Source organism: Crinia signifera, chromosome 1 (genome assembly GCF_055691185.1).
Source record: "Crinia signifera chromosome 1, ASM5569118v1, whole genome shotgun sequence".
NCBI lineage: Eukaryota > Metazoa > Chordata > Amphibia > Anura > Myobatrachidae > Crinia > Crinia signifera.
The window spans coordinates 417,823,915-417,840,521 of record NC_139217.1 but is presented as its reverse complement, the minus strand read 5'-3'; the positions used below and the strand labels follow the sequence as shown (position 1 = coordinate 417,840,521).

General features: G+C 42.4%; 1 protein-coding gene across 5 annotated transcripts in view; it reads right to left on the bottom strand.

Moving 5' to 3' along the window:
- The window catches only part of EDIL3 (EGF like and discoidin domains 3), a 510,230-nt gene that overhangs the window by 173,637 nt on the left and 319,986 nt on the right, over positions 1–16,607 (bottom strand). For all 5 annotated transcript variants that reach the window (XM_083151831.1, XM_083151829.1, XM_083151832.1 and 2 more), the window contains one exon: positions 11,453–11,634. In XM_083151831.1, coding sequence (XP_083007957.1) covers positions 11,453–11,634 — 182 coding nt within the window. The remainder of the gene's footprint in view (positions 1–11,452; positions 11,635–16,607) is intronic.

Genomic DNA, 16,607 nt, shown 5'->3' with positions numbered 1-16,607 from the left:
CCCTAGTGATGCCTCTGTGAAGTAGCTCATTAGGTTACCATAATTAGTTAAATAAAGATAGAAAGCAGCCAAAAATAAAGCATTGAGGGACCCCCAACACTGTAATGGGAAGTCAGTGTAGAAACGAGAAAGGTAGTAGGTGTACTACAATTAAGTACTAGAATTATTATAAAAGAAATAAACTATAATTATTTTACTGGCTGGTCCATATGAATACATACTGGACAAAAGCCTTATTGAAGAGAATAGAACACATTGTTTTGGAGTATTCCACTACATGTATTTAGTATTCCATATACATGAGGTTATGTATTAAAATTCTTTAACAGATAGAATCATTGACCCTTTATTCCACAAACCAATTATCAGTAATATAATGCCATAACTAATGACATGCTTTGAATGAATATTTAAATATTGATTTTACTCTTAGAAAGTGAAAGCAAGTAAGCAGAACTATATACTAATTGAGGGATCCTGATAGCGGCGCATTCACATCACCCACGAAGCACCCAAATGAGGAAGCAGAGTGACAGCGTAAATTTATCAGAGCACTTGTCTTGGTGAGAGGTTATTGCTGCATTTCCTTAAAATTTCCTTCACGTTCCAAATTTAGCGAAGTTATGTTATCACATCTGTGGATTGTAATGAATATATAATTCTGGCTTAATGCTGAGATTTTTTTTTTAAAGGGGCAGTCATTTACAAGGCAAAACCATGCCTTGTTAATGATTTGCCCTTTTTAAAAAAGACTGCGTTCAGCCTGCATCCCGCACAGCCACTGTACTTGCACCACTATACAACCGTTCCTAAGTATGCTAGCTTGAAGATTTTCAGTTTATCCATGATGCACAAGCTTGCAAGCATTTTTGATGACTGTTCTGAATAATATATCTTGTACAATTTACTAGATGATCTTATATATATATGTGTCTAGTGTATCCGAAACACTGACATCTGTTGGCAGCAAGTGAAACTACTCCTACTAGCTTTTGAAGCATTAGCTTCGAGTGGGCTTACTAGTACTATATATGCTCTGCAATTCTGTTATTTTTATTTATTTATTTTCACATATTTCTGATTGAAAAAAACAACAATACCCTCCTCCAAAAGCCGGCCCAGTATTTTACAATTATTATTATTTTTAATGAATTTACTACATGCTGCCAGTCAAGCACATACAAGACAGCATGATAAGAATGAAGCATGGGATTCAGTATGAAATCCCGGCGGTCGGGATCCCGGCGTTCAAAATCCCGACCTCCGAAATCCCAAAAAGGGGGGGACGTGGATCGCCCCCCTTGCGGGCTCGCTGCGCTCGCCGCGCTCGCCACGCGGCGGGCCCGGTGCCTCGCTATGCTCAGCACGCTAATTTATTCTCCCTCCAGGGGTGTCGTGGACACCCACGGAGGGAGAAACTGTCGGGATTTCGGCGGTCGGGATTTCGGCGGTCGGGATTCCGGCGTCGGGATTCTGAACGCCGGGATCCCGACCGCCCGGATTTAAACTGCATCCCGAAGCATGAGGTGGTTAAAAATGAACTTGCAAGACTGTCATCAATACCCCCAAAAAATACCTCTCATAAGAAAAATAAATGTGGTGCATGATGGAATTGTCCTTGGAACCTCCCATATATTATATATGTAGATTAAAAATTACATCTATAGTTTAACAAATCAAGTGCTTTAGAGACATGAACTGTCACTGTTGGGGCTGAAGTGCTTGGTTTGTTTGGGCCCCCACAAATAAAGCTACCAGTGGTCATAAGGCGGTGTTTAACAGTTTTGGTATTCATTGTCACATTTGCAAAATGTCAGACACATCATTCTCCTCCTCAATCACTCTCCTGACTATTAATAATACCAGTGTCATCCTCAAACAATTATTATTATTATTATCCTTTGTTTATATTAGCTCATCCTTAAAGGAAACCACCATTATAAAAGCTTATGTAACACAATATGTGGATAACTCAAGTCATGAATAATGTACAGTAAAACTAGTTTAATCTCAGATAAGATTATACTATAGTGGTTGAGATCCAGGTCATGATACAGTATGATGAATTTGAGTGTGGAAAAAGAGCCTATTTCATGATGACAATACACAATACACAGGAACATAGAACCAGTGCACATAGAACCAGGGGGGTATTCAGATCTGAAGGCACAGCTGCGAATTCGCACGCTGGGTGGTGATTATCGCTCAAATGTGCATGCGTACAGATTGCAGTAGGCAACAACAAAAAAAACTGGAACAGCACCGTGCTAAATAACTCTATCATTTATTTCAAATATTCACACAAATGGCCAACAACACAGACAAGACTAACATACATTAAAATGAGTAAATACTCAATTACTTTCAATTTCTTCTGTTAGGATGGTTAGTATGCATGCATTCCTTAGTAAAACATCCTTTAATAGGAAATACCGGTTAGTTTGTTATTTTCCCTCTACACATTTCTCCGCCTTCTTTGTAGTCAGCGGCTTCCTCAGAAGGTGTTCCTCAGGAGATTGCAGTATGCATGTGTGAAGCCACCCTGTGATAAAATCCAGCATCTTTTAAATGGCTGGCTGTACACAAGTTAATTGACAGGAAGCTTAGGAGTTAGGAAAAACACAAGAAAAAGAAAGCCATTGTGGTTTGCAAAAGAAGTAGCAAGTATTGTGAAAGCAAAAAAGTTGGCCTTTAAGAAATTTAAGCAGACGCAGAAGAATGAGGACAAAGAGGTGTATCTTGTTAGACAGAAGGAGTCTAAGAAAGTAATCAGATGTGCAAAAGCACAGGCTGAAGAGAAAATGGCCCAGTCAGTGGATAAAGGGGGGAAAACTTTTTTTAGGTATATAAGTGAAAGGAGAAAAACAAAAAGTGGAATAATTAGACTGAAGACAGAGAGTGGAAGTTTTCTTGAGGGGGACAATGTAATAGCAGATAATATTAATAATTATTTCTGCTCAGTATTCACTGCTGAAAGAGAGGGGAAGGGGCCACAGTTAAGTTGCAAGTATAGTCAGAAAACTGAGGGAGAGACAAGTACATTTACAGAGGAGAAAGTCCTCACAGAACTCTCAAAACTGAAAGTGGATAAATCAATGGGGCCAGATGGGATACATCCAAGGATACTAAAAGAGCTTAAAGGGGAGCTGGTAAAACCAATAACAGAATTATTCAACCAGTCACTAGCTACTGGAGTAATCCCAGAGGACTGGAAAACAGCGAATGTAGTCCCACTGCACAAAAGTGGAAGCAAGGAAGAGGTAAGCAACTATCGACCAGTGAGCCTTACATCAGTAGTAGGGAAATTGATGGAAACACTCTTAAAACAAAGAGTTGTAGAATATCTCAAAACCAGCAATTTACAGGATCCAAAACAGCATGGGTTTAATGGGGGAAGATCATGTCAAACAAATCTTATTGACTTTTTTGACTGGGTGACTAAAGTAATAGATCAAGGTGGGGCTGTAGATGTAGCTTATCTAGACTTTAGTAAAGCTTTTGACACTGTCCCACATCGCAGACTGTTAAATAAACTTGAAAGCTTGGGATTGGATTCTAAGATAGTTGAATGGATAAGAGCGTGGTTGCAGGACAGAAAACAGAGAGTTGTAGTAAACGGAGTACAGTCAAAGGAGGGAAAGGTTACAAGTGGAGTACCCCAGGGATCTGTACTTGGACCGGTGCTTTTTAATATCTTTATTGGTGATATTGCAAATGGAATTGAGGGTAAAATGTGCCTTTTTGCAGATGACACAAAGGTATGCAACAGGGTAGACACACCAGGAGGGGTAAAACAAATGATTGAGGATCTAGGCAGATTAGAGAAATGGTCAAGAGAATGGCAACTACAGTTTAATGCCAAAAAATGCAAAATCATGCACTTGGGTCTCAGAAATCCAAAGACTCAATATAGTATAAATGGCACTATAATGGAAACTACTGAGGAAGAGAGGGATCTAGGTGTCACTATTTCAGGGGACTTAAAAGCAGGTAGGCAATGTAACAAAGCAATGAAGAAGGCAAGTCAGATGCTTGGTTGCATAGGGAGAGGTATCAGCAGTAAAAAGAAAGAAGTAATAATGCCACTGTATAGGTCATTGGTACGACCTCACCTAGAGTATTGTGTTCAGTTCTGGAGGCCATATCTCCAGAAGGATATAAATACATTAGAGACTGTACAAAGAAGAGCAACTAAAATGGTGCATGGCCTACATCACAAAACGTACCAGGAAAGACTAAAAGATCTTAATATGTATACTTTAGAGCAGAGAAGGGAAAGGGGGGACATGATAGAAACTTTCAAATATATCAAGGGCTTTAACAAGGTACAGGTGGGAGACATTCTTCACAGGAAGAGGAGCAACAGAACACGAGGACATGCACTGAAACTAGAGGGAGGAAGATTCAGGGGAAATGCGAGGAAGAATTTTTTCACAGAAAGAGTAGTAGATAAGTGGAATAGCCTCCCAACAGAGGTGGTAGACGCAAATACAGTAGTACAATTTAAACATGCTTGGGATAAGCATATTGATATCCTTACAAAAAAATAAGGATCAAATATGGTTTGAGGTAACATGTTTAAAAAAAGGGGCAGACTAGATGGGCCAAGTGGTTCTTATCTGCCGTCAAATTCTATGTTTCTATGTTTCTATAAGCTGGTGATTGTGTGTGTCACCAGACAATTTTCTGTTAGTTTTAGGGATATCAATCTGACAGGGTGACAATTACCTGATCGCAGGGTTCTACAAATTAGCAGCCCAACAATTGGGTCTGAACAAATGATTTAGGTTGCATAATTGTTTTTGCAGGATATTCAATGCAGTTGCAAAATACAGATGGAACTCAAATAGTCTTGCTACTGGTATGTTTTAAATTGACATTAACACATTACAGAAATAATTTGTATATTTCTGATGTACTCCCTATTGCAGTCATCGGGCGGCACCATTGCTGCCCCATTACATGAAACCCCTCTGTCTATCCCATTCTTGCCACACGAGTGCAACGATTTTCTGGTATTAAGGGAGCAAGGTACTATATATTGTCAATAAGTGTCCATCTGTACTATATATTGTCAATAAGTGTCCAGTCATCGGGCGGCACCATTGCTGCCCCATTACATGAAACCCCTCTGTCTATCCCATTCTTGCCACACGAGTGCAACGATTTTCTGGTATTAAGGGAGCAAGGTACTATATATTGTCAATAAGTGTCCATCTCCATCCATAGTCCTCTGGAGATGCTGGAGTCTGGTATTACTCATTCCCACTCTCCCCTCTTTCTCTCTCTCACTCTCTCTTTCCCTCTATCCTTTTCTACCTGAAGTAATGTGTGTCACTTGGACTCTGCCTGGTGTAACGGGGCCCTACTTGGCATAGCATGTAATGAGGCTCTGCATGGTTTAATGCCTTACAGGGCCTCTGCTTGGCATAATGTTTAGAGGGGGCTCTGCCTCGTGCAACATCTAATGGGGCTCTGATTGTCATAACGTGTGTAATGGGCAACTTCTTGATGTTATATTAATAAAGGGCTCTACCTTGCATAATGTGGGGCTCTATCTGGTGTAACATGTAATGGGGGCTCTGCCTGGCATAAAGTGTGATAGGGGCTCAGCCTGGTGTAGACTTTGGCTGTTGTAACATGTAATAGGGCCCTGACTTGAGTAACAGAGGCTCTGCCTTGCATAGTGTATAGATGGGTGCTCTGTTTGGCATAATGTGTAGTGGGTGCTGTGCTTGGCGCAAATTGGCATAGTGTGTAATGGGGGCTCTGTCTGGCATAAGGTGTAACAGGGGCACTGCCTGATGTAACGTCTAATGGAGACTCTGCCTGGCATAACATCTAACAGGGGCTCTGACTGATGTAATGTGTGTAATGCGGGCTCTGCCTGACCCAATATGTGTAAAGGGCTCTACCTAGCCAAATAGGGGCTCTGATTGGTGTAACAGGTCTCTGCTTGGTGTAATGTCTAATGGGGGATCTCCCTGTAATAATGTGTGTAATGGAGGCTCTGTCTGGTGTAAAATGTATTATTGGTGCTACCTGAAATAATGAGGAATCTGCCTGGTTTAAAGTGTCACGGGGCTCTGCCTGGCATAGCGTCTAACGGGGACTCTGCATGACTTAACGTATAACGTGGACTCTGCCTGGCGAAATGTGTGTAACGGGAACTCTACCTAGCATAATATGTATAAGGGGCTCTACCTGTTACAGTGTGTCTAATGGTCTCTATCTTGCACAAAATACCTAAGGGGCATTGTGTAGAAGTGTTCTACCTGGCGCAATATGTATAAGTGGCACTGTGTGGTATAATATGAATAGCAGACACTACTGTGTGGTGTAATGTGAATTAGTACCATAATGTGACTATTGGGGGGGGGGGGGGGGCAACGATTCACTTTCTGACTCAGGGCATCAAAATACAGTATCTACTGTAGTTATGGCAGTGCTTCCTATTCCTGGAGCTTCCCTATCCACCTTAATAAGGTTTATCTGGATAAAACTGGATTATAATAAAAGAAAACCATGCACACATAAGTACAGTAGTTTGTATGTTTTCTTTGTTTCCTGTGATCTTGTACAGTACATAGTGACTGACTATTGTACACCTAGATAATGTTTATGTGCTCTGGCTACAGCTGTGAATGTAACCCTTATCTGAGGGCACTGTTTTGCATACAACACAGCTTGTATATGTCCCATAGAAAGTGAAACAACACAGAAATATATTGACACACATACATGCAAGGATCTCTTATCCAGAAACCTTATAACATGAAAGATGTAAAAGCCAGAAAAAAAATTATAAAATATTTACTTGCTTTGTGATATTGTCAAACACAGACATAATTAAAGTTATTTCTGCTGTTATGAGCAGCGCCATTACATAACTATTCCCTGTTTATTTATTCTCTACATTTTGGTATTAACTAATGTGAGTTGTATGTAATAATGTAAGCCATTCTTCTACTTTAAACTCTGTTGTTTCTATAGAAACCAGACACTTTTTGACACCTTAACAGTTGCAAAACTCTGGACAACAAGAATGTTTTCACCTCCAACACTTTCCATAGTAAATGAGGACAACATGTAATTATTTGCTTAAAACGATAAAAATGGGTATACTAATTTACATTATATAATAAAGAAAATAACCATTTTTATTTTTGCGCAGAGAATTTGAGATATTATAAAAAGTACAAATTGCCCATTCATTTTCATATTTGACAAGTTCTTTAAATATTAGCTAGCTTGAAATCATAAAAGTCACATACCTTTGGTTTTATTAGCTATGCAGTGGCGATAACTAAGATTTACTTTTGCTATTTATCATAGTAATAGCAAACCTTGTTTTACCCCAATTTAACAAGAAATATTTCCAAGCAGATACTGTCTGGCAATGGAATGACTGCGCAAGCTCGCGATTCTACTGCGCATGTCCAGGGACTCCATGCCAAGAATGCCAGCATCTTATATTTTTCACTGGAAGGATACAGTGTGATTGACAGGCCTGCCGGCATTTGGGGGTGGCACCTGGCCATATCATGGGAGTGGGAGTAAAACCCAAACATGGAAAACTGTTTGAAGGAAGCTCCGGACCTTTATCTGCCTGTTTCGACGCAGCCGCCATATAAGTCCAGGGCTACTTGGGTGTTGATCAGTTGGTCACCAGCAAGTTGTTAGACAGTCATTAGGTCGACATGTATTAAGGTTGACATGCAGGAAGGTCGACATGAGTTTAGGTCGACATGGGTTACGTCGACAGTCAAAAGGTCAACATGGGGATTTCACAGGTTTTTTTACCCAAATGTCGACACAGTCGACATGGACACATGTGAAAGTGCACCGCGTCCCCTCGCATGGCTCGCTTCGCTTGCCATGCTTCGGGCTCGGCACACTACTTTATTTTCCTACCACGCCCTAGTGGATGGTACGGCATGAAATATCGCCTGTTGGCACATGTTGGCTCCAAAAACAGTGAAAAAACCCATGTCGACCTTTAGACTGTCGACCTAACCCATGTCGACCTAATGACCTTGTCGACCTAATGACCCTGACGACCTAACCCATGTCGACCTAGACTCAGGACGACCTTTCTGCGAGTCGACCTAGACACATGTCGACCTAAATGCATGTCGACCTAATGGTGTGGACCAAATGACTGTCTAACAACTTGCTGGTGACCCAATGACCGTATCCCGGCTACTTAGCCGGTGCACACAGTTGGGTAATCATTTCATGGGGATTTTGCTGCAAAAGGATTTACCTCTTTTCGCAGGCCTGCAATATTATCACTGCCCATTCCCAGGCTTGCACATGGGCGGGTTTTCCCTCTGGCGGCTATGTGATCGCAGGGATGCGGTTTCCAATGTTTTCCGTATTCATGTTTTCACCAGATTTTTATAAAAACTTATTTGAGGAAAGACTAGATTTATTGACAAAGACTTTACACAAATGCAAAAGATGTCAGGTTATCTCACTAATGTACTGCTCCAGTACCGGGTTACGTATGCATAGAGCCTGTTTCAGGCTGTCAGGGGATGATGGGAGGTAGGAGTCAACAGGGTGCTGTACTCTCGGAGAAAGCAGGAATAGAACGATGTCTTCCCTGCTTTACTCTAGTGCAGATACAATTAATGTTCATCAGGGATGGCATTATGTTGTGAACAAAAGCTTTGCTTCTCTCCTCTATATATATCTAATTCCAGCACAGCCAGGGCCGGCTCTACCATTAAGCAGCTTTAGGCAGCTGCCTAGGGCGTTGGGATCTGGGGGGCGCCACCAAGTCTGATTATCAAAAATTCAAGGATGTCTTTGAGGATCCTTGTACTTAATGCAGGTGGCTGCTGTGGAACTTAAGACCTCACCTCCATACTTTCCCTTGCATAATGCCCTCCTTTGCTGCCCCCTCCTCCTTGTACTCTGTTGTTGGTGGCAAAGGGAGACCTCCAGGGAAAGCAGTGGACTTGCCCACCTTCTCACGGTGCTGGGAGGACCACCTGATATTTGGAAGTCTCCCTGCCATTCCGGAATGTTAGGCAAGTATGCCTTAAGGGGTTGGAAAGTGGTTATTGGTGGCAGTAAGGAGGGGGGGGGGGGGGACCAGTAGGTTGAAGTTTTGCCTAGGGTGCTTAGTTCAGGTATATCTAAGTAAGTGCCATTATCACGTGGCTCTATACTAGTTAATTATAGGACCCAGATAAGGGTTAACATGATACTGGGGTGCGGTGCTCCTGGATTGGTGTGTCTTGGTGGCTCTGAGGTGGCACATTATTACTTTCTATTTAACACTTTTTCTCTTACCATCATGTCTGATGCGGACCGTGCATCGGACATGATGGGACATCAGTTGCATCTGATTTTGGTAAATTTTGCTGCCCGATCCGTCGGGTGATATCGGCCCAAATGGCTGTAGTGGATGGGGCCTTTATGATTCCGCATGGCGAAACAAAAAGGTACTTTTCTGTTTTTTTTAATATGCACAAATGAAATCTATGGTGCGAACTGAAAGCTGTTTGAGCCATTGCTCAATAGACCCCTATGTACAGTACATGTGCTAAAACGGCAAATAATAAAAAGATGTTTATCTGATTGTTGACCAGATAAATCTGTTGTTAATTGTGCTTCCTTCGAGTTCCCTTTTTCTCCTTGTTTATGCCTAGATTTCAATGTATGGTATTGCAAAATCTTTGGTGTCACATTAATAAATCATGCTGATGATGAAGTACCGTATGTTGTGCAAAAAAAAAAAAAAAGAGAAAGATAAAGAAAAAAATGTCTTAACCAGCCTAAAAGGGACATCAATTAGGAGATGTTTTTAATGCAGTGAGGTGGGCAGAGTGTATTGCAGTGTAAGCGGTTCCTTTCATCACGGAGGGGCATACTCCAGAGAATACCCTTTGGCAGAAAGCTCAGAACAAGGTAAAATGCAGCTGTAAGGAGCAATGGAGAATAAAGATGACAATGAGCTAATATTTAGCCATTATACTGCCAATTTAACAGTGAGACATTTGTCTGTGGGAAGTGGGAAAGAAATGATCAGAAAAGGAGACATATATTTCAGACATAATTGTTACAGGTGGATAGAGAGAATTCCCCATGATAAAAGTAAGCTGAAATTGAAACATAGTAGTCTAAATGCCATGATTTGAGCAAGCAGATGGCAGTGTCTCAGAGAACAATGGTATAAATAATTTACAGAGACACAGAAAGGAGGTTTAGACACTGATCACTCTGGTTTATTCATTAGTATGTAGGAGGAAGAAAACTGTATTGAATAAAATGACTCAGGAGATAGAAGTAGGGTCAAAGAGAAAATCTTCTGAGCCGTAACGCGAGGCCTGAACTGCCCCTCCCTGTCCATCTACATCCTACAGCCTTTATCTTCTCTAGGTAGCGATAATCAGAATGAAAGTTGCTAAATCACTTTATAAGTAACAGCAGGATCTTTTCTGCTCTAATCATGTCTGACAACATTGGGAGACTGCAAACTCCGATGTAGGGGCCTGACTGTGGCACACTCGGGGCATGACCGCATCAGTTTGTGGGTGGCCACAAGCCAGATGGGCATTGTAACAAGGAAAACAGTGTGGGCATCTTCCACTGTTGTACATAGTAGCAAAACACCTCCCAAACCTCCACAAATGGGGACAATAGTCATGAGATGCCAGGGACTGTACAGCTGAACAAAACAGGAACTGTACAGCGGAAAATGTACTCATCTACAAAGCCAGCAATGAGCATCATATTATACAGAACCAATGACCAACTTATTATAATGACCCTGACAAGAATCATATCCATCATGGCAAATTGCATCCTGAATACCCAGTTAATGATTGACCAAATTGTGATACAGACATTATGAACAACAAGGTAAACCGATGCCATAACCAGTATTAACAATAAATAATGTTATGGACATTCCTAACACACATGGAACTAATATTTATGGTACCCATTCTAATGCTTCCACTGCTAGATTAAATGAATTCATTATAATGCTGTATTTACTTTACTTAACTAGAGAAGTACTAAGGGTGTTCCCAGAATCTCCATAATCAGTGTCCAACAGCATATGTTCAGCAGTGCCCCCCCACCCCCCCCCCCCCAACCCATATTCAAAACAGGATTAGCACATTACTTCCATTGGGAGGAATGTGGCCACAGAATGTGCCAATTCACATTATGCCAAACAGTGGTGTCCATTATTCACATTAGACCACACAGTATTGTCTGTTATCCACATTACACCACTCAGCCATGTCCATTATTCAAATGACACCCCACATTAGCATCCGATATTCACATTACACTATACAATAAAATTCCTTATACACTTTACACTTGACCACACAATAGTGTCTGTTATTCAAATTATACCTTACACCAGATAGCAGTGCCCCTTATATACATTGTGCAAAAAAACAACATAAAAACATGAGTGGATTACCTGAATCCATGGCCACCGGTCATTTTCAGCTGAGGTCCAGGCATTTACAAGACCTTTTTTATTCAGTCTGGCAAAATATGGGTACCACTTTTGTAATCCAAAAAGTGCTCTATGAGTTGAAGATGCTGTTATCTGCTGGTTTGCAATGATCCCTCCTTCCATGCCAAGAGGCCCGGAACATCCTGAAAAAAAGGCAAAGCAAGTTAAAGAAGTAAAATCCTACTTGTAATACATTTCATAGTATACACATTTCTGTAAAACTTCCAATGGACATAGAAATTCCTTACACAGAAATAACCTAATAGTATAAATGTAGGACCACGTCCTAATCCTAAATATGAGGATCTCCTGAAGCTGGACAACAGGTTTTCTGGAAAACTTTAATGCACCCCTAGCATCTTGCGCCCTGACATGCCATAGCCTCTTGTTTGAAATCATGGTTGGATGAAGTGTCCTACTTCTGTATGTCATTAGGTATGGATAAGCTTTAACAGCCCAATTAATGAGTGCATATGCATTTAAAGATCACTAGATAGGCTGTGGGCCGTATAGGCTGTGTGTATAATAGTTTTGAAGTGCATCATTTTTAAAGTGCGGCATAATTGAAACATAACTGCAGCGTTATACTGGTGTTACACTGAAGTGAAGCAGAAGGACAGAAAACAACTACAACAACTCAGAGTGAGCTCACTCTATCCTCACAGCCGTACTACCCCTGGCTGCTTAATCTGGCTATTTAACCATAATATCAACATTTTTACATCTGCAAACAACTTTTATTATCACTGTTAATGCTTGTATTTGCACTGTCAGTTTTGAAAATGCACAGCTGTACCTCTAATGACTTCACCTCTCCTGCTCTTCCACTGATAGTAGGTGTCCCCCAACATTTTAATCTTGGTCCTCTTCTTCTCTATCTCTACATGTCCTCTCTGGGTGAGCTCATTTGCTCACTCGACTTCCACTATCCCCTCTATGCTGATAATACTGAAATCTACCGCTCCTTTCCTGATCTCTCTCTCTCCCTCTATCCCCACTCATTTCTCCAACTGTCTCCTCATGTGCCTTTCTTGGAATATATAAACCTCTGCCACCCTGATGATTGTTTCAGTGTCCTGTCCCCTGATGCAAACATCCATATTAACCATGTACTTGTCTTAAACTGTCTTGTGATGTAATTTGTTATGTGTTTTTGCTCATAACTATTCTCTGTAAAGCGCTGCATAATATGTATGCGCTATTTAAGAACCTGTTAATAAATGAATAAAATAAATAATAATAACAGCCAATGTAATAATTAGTAGATTTTAAAGATTTGGAATTACACACACATGAACAGTGGTGCCAAGGTAATACAATTTACCTAGACCAGGCCATGTTGGAGGGACATGGTGGGGGTCCGGGTCCTGCTATCACTCTTCCCTCATTACAGAGAGCCAGGCAGTGAGAGAGAGAGACCTATTTGGCACTGGTGAGCTGGGGAGAGAAGCAGCTTTCTCTCTCTCTCCCAGGGTTGGGGCCTTGATCATGCAAACAGCCCACCCCCTTAATTAGACACATCCCCTCCTCCCCTAATTTTTTTTTTTTAAAGGATTTGGTTTGACCACACCTCCCTTATTGACCATGCCCCCTAATTTGACCATTTTACCGGGGCCCGGAAAAACAGTCGGTGCCCCTGCACGAGAACCCATTCTAGCAGGGCTACTGGTCTTAAGCGTTGAATGCGGAAATGTAAGGGAATAAAGGAATAAGTGTACACTGCTTTCAAGAAAATCCATTTCCAATGATCCACTAAAATTAATTTAGCAGATTAAAAAGGTGTGGATGACAATAATGCCACGCTACTGTTATTATACTAAAGGTGCCCATGCACTAGTGGGGGCAGTCCTTCATCTCACCATCACCACCTTTCTACCGACCGGATGAGCCAACCAGTCAGCAGCGGTGATCAGCATTCCATTGGGAGGTCAGGGATATTAAGCTTTAATAAGTCCCAATTCCCATCCCCACTAGGATCGGTTGGTTGGGATTTTTACACAGGTTTAATATGCCCGTTCCCCCAATGTTACCGTCAGATAATCAGGGTATTGCCCTAATATACCGCTGGTGTATGGACACCATAACAATTTTGCTAATAAAGGAATTGTTATTATCATGCTTACAGACTTCCCTCGCTGTCTTTTGGCGGATGGCTCGCACATGCGCACTTGCTACCTTGTACATGGAAGGTCGTTTGATTATCGCACGGATGCAAATTCACAGCCCTGTGCAAATTAACCTAAATCGGGACCCATGGTCCCATCTTGCCACTGGACTCATTGATATTTTTACATTTAGGGCTGTGAATAATTTGTGCAGTAAGGGTGCTCTGCTCTTGGATGATTAAATTATCCCATAACTTGGAAGCAAAAGCAAAAAGCTGCCAATGCCTGGACATCCATCCCGGATAAATACTGGATGCTTTTGTATCAAGCAAGGCCTGAAATGCTGGACAGCTTGATTTTCAAACTGCAGGTACAGTAGGTTTGAACTAGGACATTCCCAGTGGTGGTACCAGGGTCAATGACACATGATGGGGCCAATAGACCACCAAACATGACAAACGTGCACCTCTCAAAAGAGGACGTTGCATAACTAGAAGGGGTGTGGACTCTCTGAAAGCCGCTGCTGGCATCACTAAGGGGGCGTGTCATCACAGGAGGTTACCCGTTGACATCATTACAGGGGTTTGTCCAGTATGCCTGAAGATGCTGGGCTGCTGCAGGAGACTGGTGTCTGCAATCTTGGCTCCTTCCCGGTGACAGGAGTCAGGTGCAGTAGGATCATGTCAATCTGCAGCACCCACCTCCTGGTCACTGTGAAGGAGACAGAATTTTGGTGTCCCCCCTCTCGAATTGTGACACCTGAGTGCAGTCTGTTCACCTCTGGACACACCCCTCCCAAATCTATATCTCTCCACTTGCACTGCAACATTTGCACTGCTTTTTTTGCTCTGCTCCAAATGCAGAATCAGCCCATAAAAGTGTACTTGACAACTGTACATTTGTTGATGCCAAGCTTATGGGCATGATGTACATTGTTATTTGTTATGTGGCTGAAGCTGCACCTGATGACAATTCTGATGTACAAGCTTCTGTAACTTCTCAGTCATAGGATCATAATAATACTGCAGGAGACTCTCAAACCAGCCACAGCTATCGCTGACAACCATCCTAGATTGAAGTATTATACAGCACAGCAGGACCCATCACATTGCTCTCTCTCTCTAAACACAGACCTAGAGAGAATGATAACTATATAAACCATGGCTTTTAGATGTGTTGAATCTGCTAAACTTGAGTTGCAAATATCTAGTCAACTATATAAGTTGACTAATCTGTTCCTATTTTATATGGAAATATTGTTATCAACATAGATTGGTCATTATGTACATCTGATTGTGCCCAAGTTCTTGCCCAAACAGTTATGTTGTCCAGTCTAGAACTCTCATACAGCAAACAATATCCTGTTTTGAATAAATCACAAACTTGGGGGAGAAATTTACTAAGATGTGGGTACTTGTTTCCTAGCACGGCCACAACGATCATGATCGTGGGCATCGTGAGGAAAAATCGGGGGCATCGCGGCCATCGCAAGCACTAAAAAATCGTGTGCGATGGTCGCGATTTCCCCATAGGGAACAATGTTAAATGCCTCAATTTAGCCGCGATGTCCCCGATTTCCAATAGGAAACAATGTTAAATGGGTCAATTTACCCAAATCATCATAGGGAACAATGTTAAATGGGCCATAAACCCCCCAAAACACCCCTGAACAGTGAAATGTCCCCCCAAAAGTATTTAACGCCACCCCACGATCAACGCGAACCCGAAGCGTGGCGAGCGCAGAGAGCCCGCAAGGGGCGGCGGTACGCGTCCTCCGACCTTTTCATACCCCCACTATCCACGTCGGCGTGAAGTTGAGAATAGAATAGTGTGGCGAGCGCAGCGAGCCACCGAGCCCGAAGCGTGGCGAGCGCAGCGAGCCCCGCGAGGGGACGCGGATACCTGTGAAGCCCGCGAAGGGACGCATTTACCTGTGAAGGTATCCGCTGCGCTCGCCACGCTTCGGGCTCGGTGGCTCGCTACGCTCGCCACACTATTCTATTCTCAACTCCACGCCGACGTGGATAGTGGGGGTATGAAAAGGTCGGAGGACGCGTACCGCCGCCCCTCACGGGCTCGCTGCGCTCGCCACGCTTCGGGTTCGCGTTGATCGTGGGGTGGCGTAAAGTACTTTTGGGGGGACATTTCACTGTTCTGGGGTGTTTTGGGGGCTTTCTGGCCCATTTACCATTGTTCCCTTTGATGATTTGGTGAAATTGAGGTATTTAACATTGTTCCCTATGAGAAATCGGGGGCATCGCGGGTACATTGAGCCATTTAACATTGTTTCCTATGGGGAAATCGTGGGCATCGCGTCTGGACCATTTAAGGCTTTTTTAGCCGCATACGACGCGACCGACGCGATTTTGACTATTTTCAATGCATTTCAATGGGAAAATCGGGGGCATCGCGTCGGTCGCGTCGTATACCACTAAAAATGACACACGATGCCCGCGATTGTGGCCGTGCTAGGAAACAAGTACCAAGATGTGTATTCTATGATATGGGCAACCAATCAGAATCTACTTCTTATTTATTTAGCACCCTCTAGAACAGTGGTTCCCAACCTTTTTTCTCTCGTGTACCCCTTGATTAGGCTTTTCATTTATAAGTACCCCTCCTCTCAATTAGAAATTTCCACAGTATTTATGAGTGGAAGTGAGCAGTATGCGTGTCCTAATATTAAGGAGTAACCGTGGACTAGTATATGGTCAGGAATCAGGTCCGTCTTTGTCTTGCCGCTGGCTGTGTATTGTCTCCAGAGTTCCCGCTAACGCCTGTAGGATTAATGCTTCTTCCACCCATGTCAGTGCGGGGCAGATGTTCACAGGTAGCTCTCAGTGAATTGCTGGTTAGGCAAAAGCACGAGGTGACGCTGATGATGCTGCAGATGGAACTGGAAATGACACAACGTGGTTTGTTTCCATGTCAACGGTAGACTTATTTTGCCATTGGGAGACTTTTTCTTCTTCCGCCATTACCAATATTATTTCCAAGTACCCCCAACTGGT